Source organism: Salmo salar, chromosome 22 (genome assembly GCF_965601325.2).
Source record: "Salmo salar chromosome 22, fSalSal1, whole genome shotgun sequence".
Taxonomy (NCBI): domain Eukaryota; kingdom Metazoa; phylum Chordata; class Actinopteri; order Salmoniformes; family Salmonidae; genus Salmo; species Salmo salar.
The window spans coordinates 12,650,744-12,666,825 of NC_138312.1; the positions used below are offsets into that span (position 1 = coordinate 12,650,744).

The following is a 16,082-nucleotide window of genomic DNA, read 5'->3' on the forward strand; positions in this document are numbered from 1 at the left end:
GTGTATTTTGTATAGGTGTGCGGCGGGTTAATTAACCCATGTTTATTTTTATGTACGTTGGTTTCTTGGAGTTTGTTTTATATAAATTAAACTACTCCAGTTACACCAAGTTGGTTTCTCCTGCGCCTGACTTCCCTGCCACCTACACACACACGACAATGACATTCAGAGTACTCGCACAGAGATACAGAGAGCAGACAAAGGTTGCAGCCGCAATGCCAGTACAGGGCTGGCTGGCTCACTGTTGAGTAAAAAAAAAAACACGACTTCCAGACTACTGGAGACTTAAGTCTTTCTACAGTAGAGTTATGTGATGGATGAATATGAATTAATCAGGTTATTTTCAAGGTCCCATGGCATACAATGTTCTCTAAAGATTTTAATCGATGTCATTATCATGTTGAGTTCAAAGTGCATTATGAACTCAATGACCGGCATATTCGATAAACACATTTTGAAAATGATAAGTGCATGCTGGCTAATGTGTGCATTGATTGAAAGAATACATTTTTTTGGTCTGCACCTTAGTTGTTAGCAATGACAGGCTATTTCTAGACTGGATACCTCTAACACAATGCCAGGCCTGGTCTTATGTAACCTCACTCAGATAGAGTATAGGTAGATGAGGGATTTAATATCCAGCAGGAACCTATTACAATTGTGCCATTTAAAGCTAACAGTGACATGCTTCCTTATGGGCCCTTCACAACAATGCAGAGAGGAAAATGTAGAAATAATAGAAAAATAATAACACAAGGAATAAATACACAATGAGTAACGATAACTTGGCTATATGCACAGGGTACCAGTACAGAGTCGATGTGCAGGGGTATGATGTAATTGAGGTAGATGTGTACCTACAGGTAGGGATAAAGTGACCAGGTGAAGGGACAGATAATAAACTTTAGCAGCAGCGTATGTCATGGTGCTCTTATTCAGTTGTTTAGTAGTGAGATGGAACTCGTACCTATGACCGTAGCACAGCCACGCTAAACAAGTTGTTTAACATGCCTTCTCATGTACAATTGCTTTAATGTGTATTGTAGCAACAATATGCTCTGTCTTGTTAACAGGTGGTGCTGGTGTGATTTCCCTGTGAAGGGCAGGAGCTGCCATGCCATTTGGCTGTTTGACACTCGGGGAGAATAAGGATTACAACAATCCCTCAGAGGTGACGGATAAATATGACCTTGGACAAATTGTCAAATCGTGAGTATTCCTTCACAATGTTTAAACGACTGTTACATTCTGTATTCTGGGACTGTGACTTAATAGAAACACATATACCTCTTCCTTTCAGTATAGATTTGGCCATTTTAAAATGTTTCTTTCGTTTGTTCTTGTGTGTGGTCCTGATTAAGGGAGGAGTTCTGTGAGATCTTCAGAGCGAAGGACAAGAACACACTCAAAATGTTCACCTGTAAAAAGTTTTTGAAAAAGGACGGGAGGAAAGTGAGGAAAGCTGCCAAGAATGAGATTCTAATCTTGAATATGTGAGTGAAATTCATTTTTGGCTTATTCATTAATGCAAAGCTTTATCCGTGGCATCTGAAATGCCACAGGAAAGCACGAATCATTCTGTTACAATTATCTATAGTTTTACAATTCACATGTATGCAATTGAAATGGAGAAAAAAAACGCAGTAGAGATAGTTAACAGAAATAAGTTAATAATGGTTACTAATTACTAACGTTCTTGTTTCTATAACATCCCCATAATGTTTCCATAACATTCCCATAACACCAGTCCTGTTCAGCTTGAATTATCCATCTGCCTTTAACAAATAATTACAATGAAGCAATATCTCTTGTGCAGTACAGTCTTGAATTTGAAGTAGGATCTGTAATGAAAGAGCCACAGACCCATCAGTATTTTAAAAACAAATATTAAAATGCAATTGAAACTATTGGGATTACATTAATTAATACATGAATTAACTTAAAACTATGAATAAAATATGTCAATCAAGATTCCTTTACATACCTAATTAAATGTCTTATTAGCATGTCAGTGGAGTACTTTGGGGTGGCAGGTAGCCAAGTGGTTAGAGCGTTGGACTTGTTAACCGGAAGGTTGCAAGATCAAATCCCCAAGCTGACAAGGTAAAAATTGTTCTGCCCCTGAACAAGGCAGTTAACCCACTGTTCCTAGGACGTCATTGAAAATAAGAATTTATTCTTAATTGACTTGCCTAGTTAAATAAAGGTAAAAATAATCTTTGGTAGTGAGACCAATCTCTAGTTTGAATTCTTTAACTGGAATTGGAAATGGTCTACTCTCCATACATAACGAAACATAATCATTAATCCACTCCTACAATATCACAAATGATGTCTGTTTTTAATGCCTATTTGTACATTTTTGTCTATGGGGAGAGTGGGCCAAGTTGAGCCATGTTTTACATTCAGCAGCCCTCTGTCAAGGGAAATATAGTATTCTTTCGAACAAAGATATCTACATACAGTATATTTCAGGATGTTGTGTATCCCCCCCAAAAATCTGAATTCATGTAAACATTGCAGTTTTGAAAACATAGCTTGTCCCAAAAAAGTTGTCTCTTGACACAATTTACCCCGGGTATGGATTAAGTTAACCGCCTTCAAATGTATGTACTGAATGAAATGTTACCACTACCTTTTTAAAACCATGTCTATCTTTATTTCCCAATAACAATTGCTTTTCTGTCTTTCAACCATTTTAAGCATCTTTTAACAGAGGCTTAACACCTAACCCGTTGTACTTTTTTAAAACACTTTTGACATAGGCCATGCCCTGTTGTTACCTCATATCCCAGTGATAATGCCTTTCATTACGCCTAGGAAGAAAACACTTAAATATGCTCAACTTGCCTTTGGCTCAACTTACCCCAAGGCAAACATTTTGACTATATTGACCCACACAGCTACAATGATTCACTTTCATGCTAGGTTTAGAACCTCATATTGAAGCTCATAGAGACCACAACTGATGTATAGAACAATCTTAAAATGATCTACTTTGGTTTAGATACTAGCGTCATGAAACTTATACCACAATAAATTAAAGGTCTTCATGGATCCACCTGTACCCGAATACCCGAGACCCAATCCGGGACCCAAGCAGGACCGGATCCAGAATTCTAAATAATGTCACAGGTCTGGGTCAAATCTGAAATAATTGTCACGGGTCTCAGGTATGTGTAATTTTAGCTGACTTGTCCGGAAGGACCCGTACATATCCAAACCCAAATGCTGCAGTAGAGAGAGAGAAAGAAAGAAATTGTATAATTTATTCTGCTGATCTTTTCACGAGAGCGGTACGTGTAGCTTGTCGTTCTCCAATCATAAGTCATCAAAGTGTCATAGATCCTCCTTATGTGGCTAAATGTAGGAGATACATGACCAAAAGTATATTGACACCTGCTCGTTGAACGTCTCATTCCAAATCATGGGCATTAATATGGGGTTGTTTCCCCCTTTGCCGCTATAACAGCCTCCACTCTTCTGGGAAGGCTTTCCACTAGAGGTTGGAACGTGGCTGCAAGGACTTGCTTCCATTCAGCCACAAGAGCATTAGTGAGGTCGGGCACTGATATTGGGTGATTAGGCCTGGCTCACAGTCAGCGTTCCAATTCATCCCAAAGGTGTTCGATGGAGTTGAGGACTGGGCTCTGTGCAGGCCAGTCAAGTTCTTCCACACTGATCTCGACAAACCATTTCTGTATGGACCTCGCTTTGTGCACAGGGGCATTGTCATGCTGAAACAGGAAAGGGCCTTCGCCAAACTGTTGCCACAAAGATGGAAGCACAGAATCGTCTAGAATGTCATTGTATGCTGCAGCGTTAAGATTTGCCTTCACTGGAACTAAGGGGGCTAGCCTATAACCATAACCATAAAAAACAGCCCCTGACCATTATTCCTCCTCCACCAAACTTTACAGTTGGTACTATGCATTTGGGCAGGTAGCATTCTCCTGGCATCCGTCAAACCCAGATTCGTCCATCGGACTGTCAGATGGTGAAGCGTGATTCATCACTCCAGAGAACGTGTTTCCACTGCTCCAAGTCAAATGGCAGATAGGTTTACACCACTCCAGCCGACGCTTGGCATTGTGGGTGGTGATCTTAGGCTTGTGTGCGTCTGGTCGACCATGTAAAATCCATTTCATGAAGCTCCCGAAGAACGTTGTTTCCGGAGGCAGTTTGGAACTTGGTAGTGAGTGTTGCAAATGAGGACAGACGATTTTTACGCACTACGCACTTCAGCGGTCCCGTTCTGTGATCTTTTGTGGCCTACCAATTCGTGGCTGAGCCCGTTGTTGGTCCTACAGGTTTTCACTTCACAATAACAACACTTACCATTGTCCGGGGCAGCTCTAGCAGGGCAGAAATTTGACGGACTGACTTGTTAGAAAGGTGGCATCCTATGACGGTGCAACGTTGAAAGTCACTGAGCTCTTCAGTAAGACCATTCTATTGCCAATGTTTGTCTATGGAAATTGCATGGCAGTGTGCTCGATTTTATACATCTGTCATTAACAGTGTGGTTGAAATTGCCAAATCCAGTAATTTAAAGGGGTGTCCACATACTTTTGTACATATAATGTATCTAATCAATGGAAGATGGAATTACAATTACGGAATTAAAAGTTAAAGGATAAGCTACAACGACCAAGAGCCAACAGGTATGCTGCTACTTAATATTCTGAATGGAGTTGTTATTTTAACTGTAGGAAGAGAAAGTGCAGCCTCAATTAGCCTAGCTTGCTAGCTAGCTTATCTACACTGAACAAAAATATAAATGCAACATGCAAAGTGTTGGTCCCATGGTTCATGAGCTGAAATAAAATATACCAGAAATGTTCCATTCGCACAAAAAAACGTATTTCTCTCAAATGTTATGCGCACATTTGTTTACTTCCGTTAGTGAGAATTTATCTTTTGCCAAGATAATCCATCCACCTGACAAGTGAGGCATGTCAAGAAGCTGATTAAACAAGATGATCATTACACAGGTGCACCTTGTGCTGGGGACAATAAAAGGCCACTCTAAAATTTGCAGTTTTGTCACACAACACAATGCCACAGATGTCTCAAGCTTTGTGGGAGCCTGCATTTGACATGCTGACTGCAGGAATGTCCACCAAAGCTGTTGCCAGATAATTGAATGTTCCTCTCCCATAAGCCACCTTCAACGTTGTTTTAGAGAATTTGGCAGTACGTCCAACCAGCCTCATAACCGCAGACCACGTGCAATCAGACAGCCCAAGACCTCCGCATCCGGCTTCTTCACCTGCGGCATCGTCTGAGACAAGCCATCCGGACAGCTGATGAAACTATGGGTTTGCACAACTGAGGAACTGTCTCCGGGAATCTCATCTGCATGCTCGTCGTCCTTACCAGGGTCTTCACCTGACTGTAGCTTGGCGTCGTAACCGACTTCAGTGGGAAAATTCTCACCTTCGACGGCCGCTGGCATGCTGGAGAAGGGTGCTCTTCACGGATTAATCCCGGTTTCAACTCTACTGGGCAGATGTGTGGGCGAGTGGTTTGCTGATTTTGAACAAAATGCTTAATAGTTGCGGTGGGGTTATGGTATGGGCAGGCATAAGCTACGGACAACGAACACAGTTGCATTTCATTGATGGCAATTTTAACACACAGATATACTGTGATGAGATCCTGAGGCCCATTGTCGGGCCATTCATCCGCTGCCATCACCTCATGTTTCAGCATGATAATGCACGGCCCCATGTCGCCAGGATCTGTACACAATTCCTGGAAGCTAAAAATGTCCCAGTTCTTCCATGGACGGCATACTCACCTGACATGTCACCCATTGAACATGTTTGGGATCCTCGGGATCGACTTGAACGACAGCGTGTTCCAGTTCCCACCAATATCCAGCAACCTCGCACAGCCATTGAAGAGGAGTGGGACAACATTCCACAGGCCACAATCCACAACCTGATCAACTCTATGCGAAGGAAATGTGTCGAACTGCATGAGGCAAATGGTGGTCATACCAGATACTGACTGGTTTTCTGATCCACGCTCCTCAGTTTTTATTTAAGATATCTGTAACTAACAGATGCATATCTGTATTCCCAATCATGTGAAATCCTTAGATTAGGGCCTAATGATTTTATTTTATTCGACTGATTTCTTTATATGAACTGTAACTGAGTAAAATCTTTGAAATTGTTGCATGTTGCGTTTATATTTTTGTTCAGAGTATCTTCTCGGGTTTGATGTAGTCAAAACTGGTACTACGTAATCATATTGGATGATAAATAACCTAACTATGGCAGGTATTATTCTACTATAGAGCGAGTCGGCTTGGTTGGTTGCTGTCTCTCATCTCTCTCTCCCTCCTCCCTGCTCCCCATGTCACTTGCTATCAGTAACACTCCCCCATCCCCTTGTCTGCTAGAGCAGCAGCTCTCTCTCCCTCCTGTACCTCACGCTTTATCAGCTCCTGTTGATAAAGTAGCTTAAAAGCGTGACTTTTCTGCTGCTTCCTTCACACATACCAGGTCTATAGGGTACAGGTCTAATTGTCCTCAGGTCCGTTCGGAACAGGTCTCTATAATAAAAATATATTTTTATGCATATCGGGTCCGGGTGGGAAAGGTCAGGTCCATTTTGGAACAGGTCCAACTTCACAATAAATGTATTTGTACTTGTTGAAAATGTGTTTTTTGGACCTAACTTGCTTACCCCTTCTTCCATGTGGTTTCTTCCTTTGCAGACTCCATGAAATGATGACCTCTTTTTAAATATTTGGTCAAATTATACATTTTGTGTCCGGTTTCCTAGAAACAAGGGCGGCTCAACTTGCCCCTTTGGCTCAATTTGCCCCACTCTCCCCTACTGATTTTATTTAGTGCATGAGTAGGAATTTCATAATCTGAATTTCACTTAAATTGTAAATGATCCAATTCTCTAATGGTTATTAAATCATTAAACCACTGATACAAATGATCAAATGTAATATCTTTTGATGATTGCTAGTTAATCTTATAATTGCTTGATATATAATATTGTCTATGTCTTTCTCTGTTTCCTTCTGTGTCTCCCTTTTTAACAGGGTCAAACATCATAACATCCTCCAGCTGGTTGATGTCTTTGAAACTAGAAAGGAGTACTTCCTCTTCCTGGAGCTGTGAGTGATATTGGATATTATTGAATGACGTTGGTTATTTAAAAAAAAAATTGTACTCATTCCCTTGAAGTCATTGTGGTTCCCTCCCACTGTTTACACCATTTTAAGGAGTGTACAAAAAGATAGCCTACATCCTGCAGACTTTTAAATGCATGCTTCCCTTTCTGAACCCCTGTGTGAAATGTCTATTTTCCATATTCTGCAGGAGAATCTCCTTTTAGTCATCTCATCTGAGAGTTGATTTGACTTCCTGAGTGTTGCAAGAGGCCTACAGAACATTTGAATGATACAGAGAAAACCACTGTCATATGTTGTATGTTCTCTGTAGAGCTACAGGCAGAGAGGTCTTTGACTGGATCTTAGACCAAGGCTACTACTCAGAGAAGGACACCAGCAATGTTGTCAGACAGGTGTTGGAAGCCGTGGCCTATTTGCACTCCCAGAGAATTGTCCACAGGAACCTCAAGGTATACTGCACACTCAGCACACTACTCCCATCTGGTGTTACATAGTGGCTATTACACCACAGGCCATTCACTTGGGTGCCAGCATAGAAATTAAGCTACTTTGCCCTCTGCCTGAAAGAAAAAATATATTGAATGGCACCCTGAATAATTCTTTAACCTGACAATTATGTATATTTTGTCATGCTTTCTACATAACAAAAATGAATTATGATGTATTCAAATGTACACTTTGTTTTGTCTCACAGCTGGAGAACTTGGTGTACTTCAACCGCCTGAAGCACTCCAAAATTGTGATCAGTGACTTCCACCTGGCCAAGCTGGAGAATGGACTCATCAAGGACCCCTGTGGAACCCCAGAGTACCTTGGTGAGGGGGTAGGGAGGAGGGCAGATCATAGACTTATGGGGGCAGATGGGTTTGGCATGAGTGTTTGGCCAACTTTAGAGCTGGAGACCATCTTGCTACCTCTGGGCATTGCATTTTTCTATTAATAAAATATTGGATTCTGTGTATCTTCCTGCAGCTCCTGAGGTGGTGGGACGTCAGAGGTACGGAAGGCCAGTGGATTGCTGGGCCATCGGGGTCATCATGTATATTCTGTGAGTGTTCTTAATCACTTAAGTTCACTAAAGTTTACAGTGTCTTGCCCATACAGTATTAATGTCATTGCCCATCTCAGGTGACTATCAACAGTCTTGTTTTCCCTTCCTCTAGCCTGTCAGGAAACCCCCCTTTCTATGACGAAACGGAAGATGAAGACTATGATAATCACGACAAAAACCTTTTCCGCAAGATTCTGTCGGGAGACTATGAGTTTGACTCACCGTACTGGGATGATATATCTGACTCAGGTATAAAGAGTCATGTAATCTCAAATCAAAATGCAGTACTATGTATCACATTTAGAAACCAGTAAACCAGCTAGATGGGAAAAGTACGGTTTTTAGGCGTGTCCACTTTATTGCACCAGAGGAGAGAGAGAGCAGATGTGTACTGTATTGTTCTTGTCGATTTCTTCCACAGCGAAAAGCCTGGTGTCATGTCTGATGGAAGTGGAGCAGGATCAAAGACTGACTGCACAGGAGGCCATCAGCCATGAATGGTATGGATCCAAGATTGAAATACATACCCATTTCTGTCTTCTCAAGTGTTTTGGTGGGTTTTCTGTTTACCTGTCCCTTGTTTCAGGATTTCTGGGAATGCAGCCTCCAACAAGAACATCAGGGATGGAGTGTGTGGGCAAATTGAAAAGAACTTTGCCAAAGCCAAGTGGAAGGTACTCTTCCTTTCTGTCAAACTAACTTAAAAAACAAATACAACCATTTCTGAACTGGGCTACACCGTAGTATGCAAAATGCATGAATTTTGTGCATATGAAGTTCTATTCATTCAGTGGACAGTTTATTCAGTTAGATGATGGTGTTCTAAAAACATCCTTCTATGGTCTTGCTCTTCCACAGAAAGCTGTAAGGGTCACAACCCTGATGAAGAGGCTTCGAGCTCCAGAACAGAGTGACTCCGGTGCCTCCAGCCCAGTTCCAGGGGCCACCGCTGGACCTGTCACCCCTAGCAACACTCCAGTACCCCCAGCTGAGGGTTCTGAGGGCACCCCTGCCAGCACAGAGGCCTCACTCACCCTCCAGGTTCCCAATTCACAGAATGCACCCGCCATCATCACTCCTGGTTCCCCCTCCCAGCTCCAGCCCAGCCCGGCTCCTGAGGAGCCAGAGGCTGAGCCCCTGGAACGGTGTAACGGGGACTCAGCAGCACCACTCCAAACACCCCCACAAACACAGGAGGATCAGAATGGCTAGACAAAGCAGGACCAGTGTCACCCCACCACACACACCCTGTAAATAAGGCGCTGGCATGATGATCCAGAATCTGCTTAACGTCCCGCCCCACTCACCCTCTTGCAGCATTAGTGCAGCAGCATCTCACACAGTCTGTTTTATCTTGAGCCTTTGCTCTGCACCCTGTGATTGGTTGAGTGATCTGTCTATCTTTTGCATTGTTTCCTCTTACTCTTTTCCCCTCTAGTTTTGTTGATACGCATCCTTTTGAAAAAAAAAGACTGTGAGGAATACATACTTCTAACATTTGTTTTGAGCAGGTCTAGTAAATTTCACACTTTCTCTTCACTTAATTACTTTTTATTTGATAGAATTCACAATTCTATCAATTTATCTGTTTGAATCTGAATTACACCTTTAGTGAAATTCTTAGACACCTACATGTTTGTAATGGCCAGCCTCTTTGGTTCCTTAAAGGTCAACTTAGAGAGCAATCTCAAAATCTGTTTTCTGCTGTACCGTACCCAATGTTACTGAGAAATGGTCTAATAACTGCTTATATTCTCTCTGTATACTCCAGTTTTTTGGAAAGAAGAAGGAAACCTGGTGAGAAAATCTGTATGCTTGATTATTGATCCCAATAAAATAGTGTATAGGCCTTTATGAACATTTTGCGAATAGTAGCTCATGTTGTATGTAAGTTTAAGATAGTGTCAAGCCTGTTAAAGTGTGTTATTTATGTTTTAAGCATCTTTTAGCTGAGCTGAAGTGCTGCCAAAGTATTATGTACATCTATGAACTGAGCAATATTTGTATTGCTGTATAAAACTGTGACACTTTTCAGAATTTTATTTCATTGTGACTGATCAGTATGATTTATTTTTCATATGCCATGACCAGCCAATTCCACCTGATTGCATTTCAAATGACACATTCTTCATTTATTCAAAAATGTGTTCCTATGTAGGTATGGGACAGTATAAAATATTTGAAACAGATCATAACTTTTTCACATTATTGTTTTTTTCCATTTAATTTTGCCCATGAATACCTGTAAAACTGAAAAAAATAAATCTTAATTCACTTTGTTTGATTCATATCATGGGAGCCACCACAAAACAAAGTGTAACAAATCAAAGCAATGATTTAATCAATCCTCACACATTTAAAAGTATTCTATATGGTTAATGTATGGTGAATTATTTAACAGTATGCTTTTATTATGCATTTATTTAGCTAATGTACTTTTTCTTGTATTTTGAGTCATGTCCCATTTGTAGTCTGTATTTCTTGACTGTAATCTAAAATAAAATCTATTGTGATTCACAAGTTATAATATATATTGTTGATGCACAATGTACTGTATAGGTGCTGCATCTGTGCTGAAAAGGTGAGTTGGAAGACAATGTGTAAGTTTATGGTCTAGTAGCTATCAAAGGGGAAATAAACGTATCATCCTAATTTCCAGAAAATACATTCTCTGTCATCACATCCTGCGTTAGGGGAGGCTGAAATTACACACACAAAAAAACGCATTTTATTGTCTATGTAGCTACCGTAGCAAGAAAACAAGTAATGTTATTATACTTGTGTTACGATACTTATTTGTGCTGTTGGTTTGTGTTACTTATATTTATTTGTGGTGTTGGCTTGTGTTACTTGTGTATTATTAAAAGTTGCCATACAAATGCATTGAATAACAGATTCACTACATGGAACAGATAGGCCCCCCCCCCAAAAAAAGAAAAAAGAATGAAAAGGAAGTGTGTCCTATATCTGAGGGACATAAGAAAGATGTATTTACTTCAATACATTTTTTCCACTGATACCTGGGGACCTTCAGAAGAGTCTTGTGAGGCCTGTGGCCCTCAAAACAACTGACAGAAATAATTCAGACCCCTTGACTTTTTCCACATTTGGGACTTCTTGGGTATGACGCTACAAGCTTGGCCAACCTGTATTTGGGGAGTTTCTCCCATTCTTCTCTGTAGATCCACTCAAGCTCTGTCAGGTTGGATGGGGAGCGTCGCTACACAGCTATTTTCAGGTCTCTCCAGAGACGTTCAATCGGGTTCAAGTCTGGGTCACTCAAAGATATTCAGAGACTTGTCCCAAAGCCACTACTGTGTTGTCTTGGCTGTGTGCTTAGGGTCGTTGTTCTGTTGGAAGGTGAACCTTTGCCCCAGTCTGAGGTTCTGAGTGCTCCGTTTATCTTTCCGTCGATCCTTGCTAGTCTCCCAGTCCCTGCCGCTGAAAAACATCCCCACAGCATCCCCACAGCATGATGCTGCACCACCATGTTTCACCAAGGTTTCCTCCAGGAGTGATGTTTTTGGCATTCAGGCCAAAGAGTTCAATCTTGGTTTCATCAGACCAGAGAATCTTGGATTCTGGAGCTCTGTCAAAGTAACCATCATGTTCTTGGTCACCTCTCTGACCAAGGCCCTTCTCCACCGATTGCTCAGTTTGGCCGGGCGGCCAGCTCTAGGAAGAGTCTTGGTGGTTCCAAACTTCTCCCATTTAAAAATGGAGGCCACTGTGTTCTTGGGGACCTTCAATGCTGCAGACATGTTTTGGTACCCTTCCCCATATCTGTGCCTATACACAATCCTGTCTCGGAGCTCTACGGACAATTTCTTCAACCTCATAGCTTGGTTTTTGCTCTGACAAGCACTGTCAACTGTGGGACCTTATTTAGACAGGTGTGTGCCTTTCCAGATCATGTCCAATCAATTGAATTTCCCACAGGTGAACTCCACTCAAGTTGTATAAACATCTCAAGGAAGATCAATGGAAACAGGATGCACCTGAGCTCAATTTCGAGTCTCATAGCAAAGGGTCTGAATACTTATGTAAATAAGGTATTTCTGTTTAGAATTTTGCAAACATTTCTAAAAACCTGTTTTTGCTTTTTCATTATGGGGTATTGTGTGTAGATTGATGAGGAAATTATTTTATTTAATCCATTTGAGAATAAGGCTGTAACGTAACAAAATGTGGGAAAAGTCAAGGGGTCTGAATACTTTCCGAATGCACTGTACGTGTTCGTGAGAATCTCATGTTTACATAGAGGGGTCATAATAGTTTGTAGGCAATCCATTCTGACACTACAGAAGATTTTGTGAGAAGACTGATTTTCGGGATGTGTCATGGTCTGACAAACACCTCTCTAGCTCTGTCACCTTTCACCACAGATGCGGAAGTGCGACAATGGTGGATGGTGGATTGAGATGTCCAAAACAAAAAAACAGATACAGTGTTTGTAGCTTAAAATTACAGATTTTTATCAGGATTTTTTTTTAATACGCTAATTCGATTCTCGCGGGGGCGCGGACATCCACTCTAGGAGGTTTTAACAGAGAGGAAGAAGCAAAGCGAGAGGCTCCACTCCTGTCAAAATCTGTCCACGCGAGAATATAGCAATAAACAGACCAAGTGGGGAGATGTCGCTGTCTGTTCATACTTTAGTCACACTCGATATCTCAGACACACACCACTGGCCCGATTTTGACGAAACTTAGGTGAATGATGTGTCCCGTGTGGCTCAGTTGGTAGAGCATAGTGTTTGCAACGCCAGGGTTGTGGGTTCGACTCCCACGGGGGACCAGTACGGAGAAAAAATTTATGAAATTTATGAAATGTTTGAAATGTACGCATTCACTACTGTAAGTCGCTCTGGATAAGAGCGTCTGCTAAATGACTCAAATGTAAATGTAATGAGTCTTGCCATAGAGATCTGGCATTTACAACATTACACTGATTGGCACAAGAGGGGCACTATAGTAATCAACTGAAATTCCAAACAAGCATATCTCCTGTCCTGTTTGAGCTAGTCATGATGTACATACAGTAAATGCATCTCCTCATTGCGCAACATGTTTCCCATAAGTACTTATAAGCTTGTCGACATTACATTTTCTGCAAATTAGAGTTTTTGTATCCCACCAAATGTTGAACAAGCATATCTCCTGTCCCTTTTGAGCTACCGTTATGACATTTTGTACATACAGTACCAGACAAAAGTTACTCATTCAAGGGTTTCTCTTTATTTTTACTATCTTCTACATTGCAGAATAATACTGGAGACATCAAAACTGTGAAATAACACATATTGGATCATGTAGTAATCAAAAAAGTGTTAAACAAATCAAAATATATTTTATGTTTGAGATTCTTCAAAGTAGCCACCCTTTGCCTTGATGACAGCTTTGCACACTCTTGGCATTCTCTCAACCAGCTTCATGAGGTAGTCACCTGAAATGCATTTCAATTAACAGGTGTGCCTTGTTAAAAGTTAATTTGTGGAATTTCTTTCTTTATGCGTTTGAGCCAATCAGCTGTGTTGTGACAAGGTAGCCCTATTTGGTACAAGACCAAGTTCATATTATGGCAAGAACAGCTCAACAAAGCAAAGATAAATGACAGTCCATCATTACTTTAAGACATGAAGGTCAGTCAATCCGGAACATTTCAAGAACTTTGAAAGTTTCTTAAAGTGCAGCCTCAAAAACCATCAAGCTCTATAATGAAACTGGCTCTCATGAGGACCGCCACAGGAAAGGAAGACCCAGAGTTACCTCTGTTGCAGAGGATAAGTCAATTAGAGTTAACTGCCTCAGAATTGCAGCCCAAATAAATGCTTCACAGAGTTCAAGAAACAGACACGTCAACATCAACTGTTCAGAGGAGACTGGAAATTGCCCTCGCTGGAAGCCTGTGTTTCAGACATAAGGAAGTGGATGGCTGCAAACGTTCTACTTTTAAACTCGGACAAAACAGAGAAGCTTGTTCTATGTCCCAAGAAACAAGAGATCATCTGTTGAATCTGACAATTAATCTTGATGGTTGTACAGTGGTCTCAAATAAAACTGTGAAGGACCTCGGCGTTACTCTGGACCCTGATTTCTCTTTTGACGAACATATCAAGACTGTTTCAAGGACAGCTTTTTTCCATCTACGTAACATTGCAAAAATCAGACATTTTCTGTCCAAAATTAATGCAGAAAAATTAATCCATGCTTTTGTCACTTCTAGGTTAGACTACTGCAATGCTCTACTTTCCGGCTACCTGGATAAAGCACTAAATAAACTTCAGTTAGTGCTAAATACGGCTGCTAGAATCCTGACTAGAACCAAAAAATGTGATCATATTACTCCAGTGCTAGCCTTCCTACACTGGCTTCCTGTTAAGGCAAGGGCTGATTTCAAGGTTTTACTGCTAACCTACAAAGCATTACATGGGCTTGCTCCTACCTATCTTTCCGATTTGGTCCTGCCATACATACCTACACATACGCTATGGTCACAAGACGCAGGCCTCCTAAATGTCCCTAGAATTTCTAAGCAAACAGCTGGAGGCAGGGCTTTCTCCTATAGAGCTCCAATTTTATGGAATAGTCTGCCTACCCATGTGAGAGACGCAGACTCGGTCTCAACCTTTAAGTTTTTTTTGAAGACTCGTCTCTTCAGTAGGTCCTATGATTGAGTGTAGTCTGGCCCAGGAGTGTGAAGGTGAACGGAAAGGCACTGGAGCAACGAACCGCCCTTGCTGTCTCTGCCTAGCCGGTTCCCCTCTCTCCACTGGGATTCTCTGCCTCTAACCCTATTACAGGGGCTGAGTCACTGGCTTACTGGTGCTCTTCCTTGCCGTCCCTAGGAGGGGTGCGTCACTTGAGTGTGTTGAGTCACTGACGTTGTCTTCCTGTCTGGGTTGGCGCGCCTCCTTGGGTTGTGCCGTGGCGGAGATCTTTGTGGGCTATACTCGGCCTTGTCTCAGGATGGTAAGTTGGTGGTTGATAATATCCCTCTAGTGGTTTGGGGGCTGTGCTTTGGCAAAGTGGGTGGGGTTATATCCTGCCTGTTTGGCCCTGTCCGGGGGTATCATCGGATGGGGCCACAGTGTCTCCTGACCCCTCCTGTCTCAGCCTCTAGTATTTATGCTGCAATAGTTTATGTGTCGGGGGGCTAGGGTCAGTGTGTTATATCTGGAGTATTTCTCCTGTCTTTTCCGGTGTCCTGTGTGAATTTAAGTATGCTCTCTCTAATTCTTTCTTTCTTTCTTTCTTTCTTTCTTTCTTTCTTTCTTTCTTTCTTTCCTTTCTCTTCTCTCTCTCTCTCGGAGGACCTGAGCCCTAGGACCATGCCTCAGGATTACCTGGCATGATGACTCCTTGTTGTCCCCAGTCCACCTGGCCGTGCTGCTGCTCCAGTTTCAACTGTTCTGCCTGCGGCTATGGAACCCTGACCTGTTAAATTATTATTTGTATTTGGTACTTTTACTCCTTTTCCTGATATCCAATTGGTAGTTACCGTATTGTCCCATTGCTGCAACTCCCCTATGGACTACGGAGAAGCGAAGGTCGAGAGCCATGCGTCCTCCGAAACCCGACCCTGCCAAGCAGCATTACTTCCTGACACATTGCTCGCTTAACCCAGAAGCCAGCCGCACCAATGTGTCAGAGGAAACACCGTCCAGCTGGTGACCAAAGTCAGCTTGCAGGTGCCCGGCCCACCACAAAGAGTCGCTAGAGCGTGATGGGACAAGGAAATCCTGGCCAGCCAAACCCTCCCCTAACCCCGACAACGCTGGGCCAATTGTGAGCCGCCTCATGGGTCTCCAGGTCACGGCCAGCTGTGACACAGCCTGGGATCGAACATGGGTCTGTAGTAACGCCTCAA

At 42.0% G+C, this 16,082-nt stretch overlaps 1 protein-coding gene across 1 annotated transcript in view; it reads left to right on the top strand.

Annotated features, from left to right (window-relative positions):
* LOC106582757 (caM kinase-like vesicle-associated protein) overlaps window positions 1-9,743 on the top strand; it is a 39,433-nt gene extending 29,690 nt beyond the window's left edge. The window contains exons 2-11 of the mRNA XM_014166147.3: window positions 1,074-1,209; window positions 1,362-1,493; window positions 7,070-7,144; window positions 7,473-7,611; window positions 7,857-7,977; window positions 8,135-8,210; window positions 8,326-8,462; window positions 8,635-8,713; window positions 8,800-8,887; window positions 9,072-9,743. Coding sequence (XP_014021622.1) covers window positions 1,115-1,209; window positions 1,362-1,493; window positions 7,070-7,144; window positions 7,473-7,611; window positions 7,857-7,977; window positions 8,135-8,210; window positions 8,326-8,462; window positions 8,635-8,713; window positions 8,800-8,887; window positions 9,072-9,425 — 1,296 coding nt within the window. The 5' untranslated portion in view covers window positions 1,074-1,114 and the 3' untranslated portion in view covers window positions 9,426-9,743. The remainder of the gene's footprint in view (window positions 1-1,073; window positions 1,210-1,361; window positions 1,494-7,069; window positions 7,145-7,472; window positions 7,612-7,856; window positions 7,978-8,134; window positions 8,211-8,325; window positions 8,463-8,634; window positions 8,714-8,799; window positions 8,888-9,071) is intronic.
* Window positions 9,744-16,082: the final 6,339 nt, after the last annotated feature.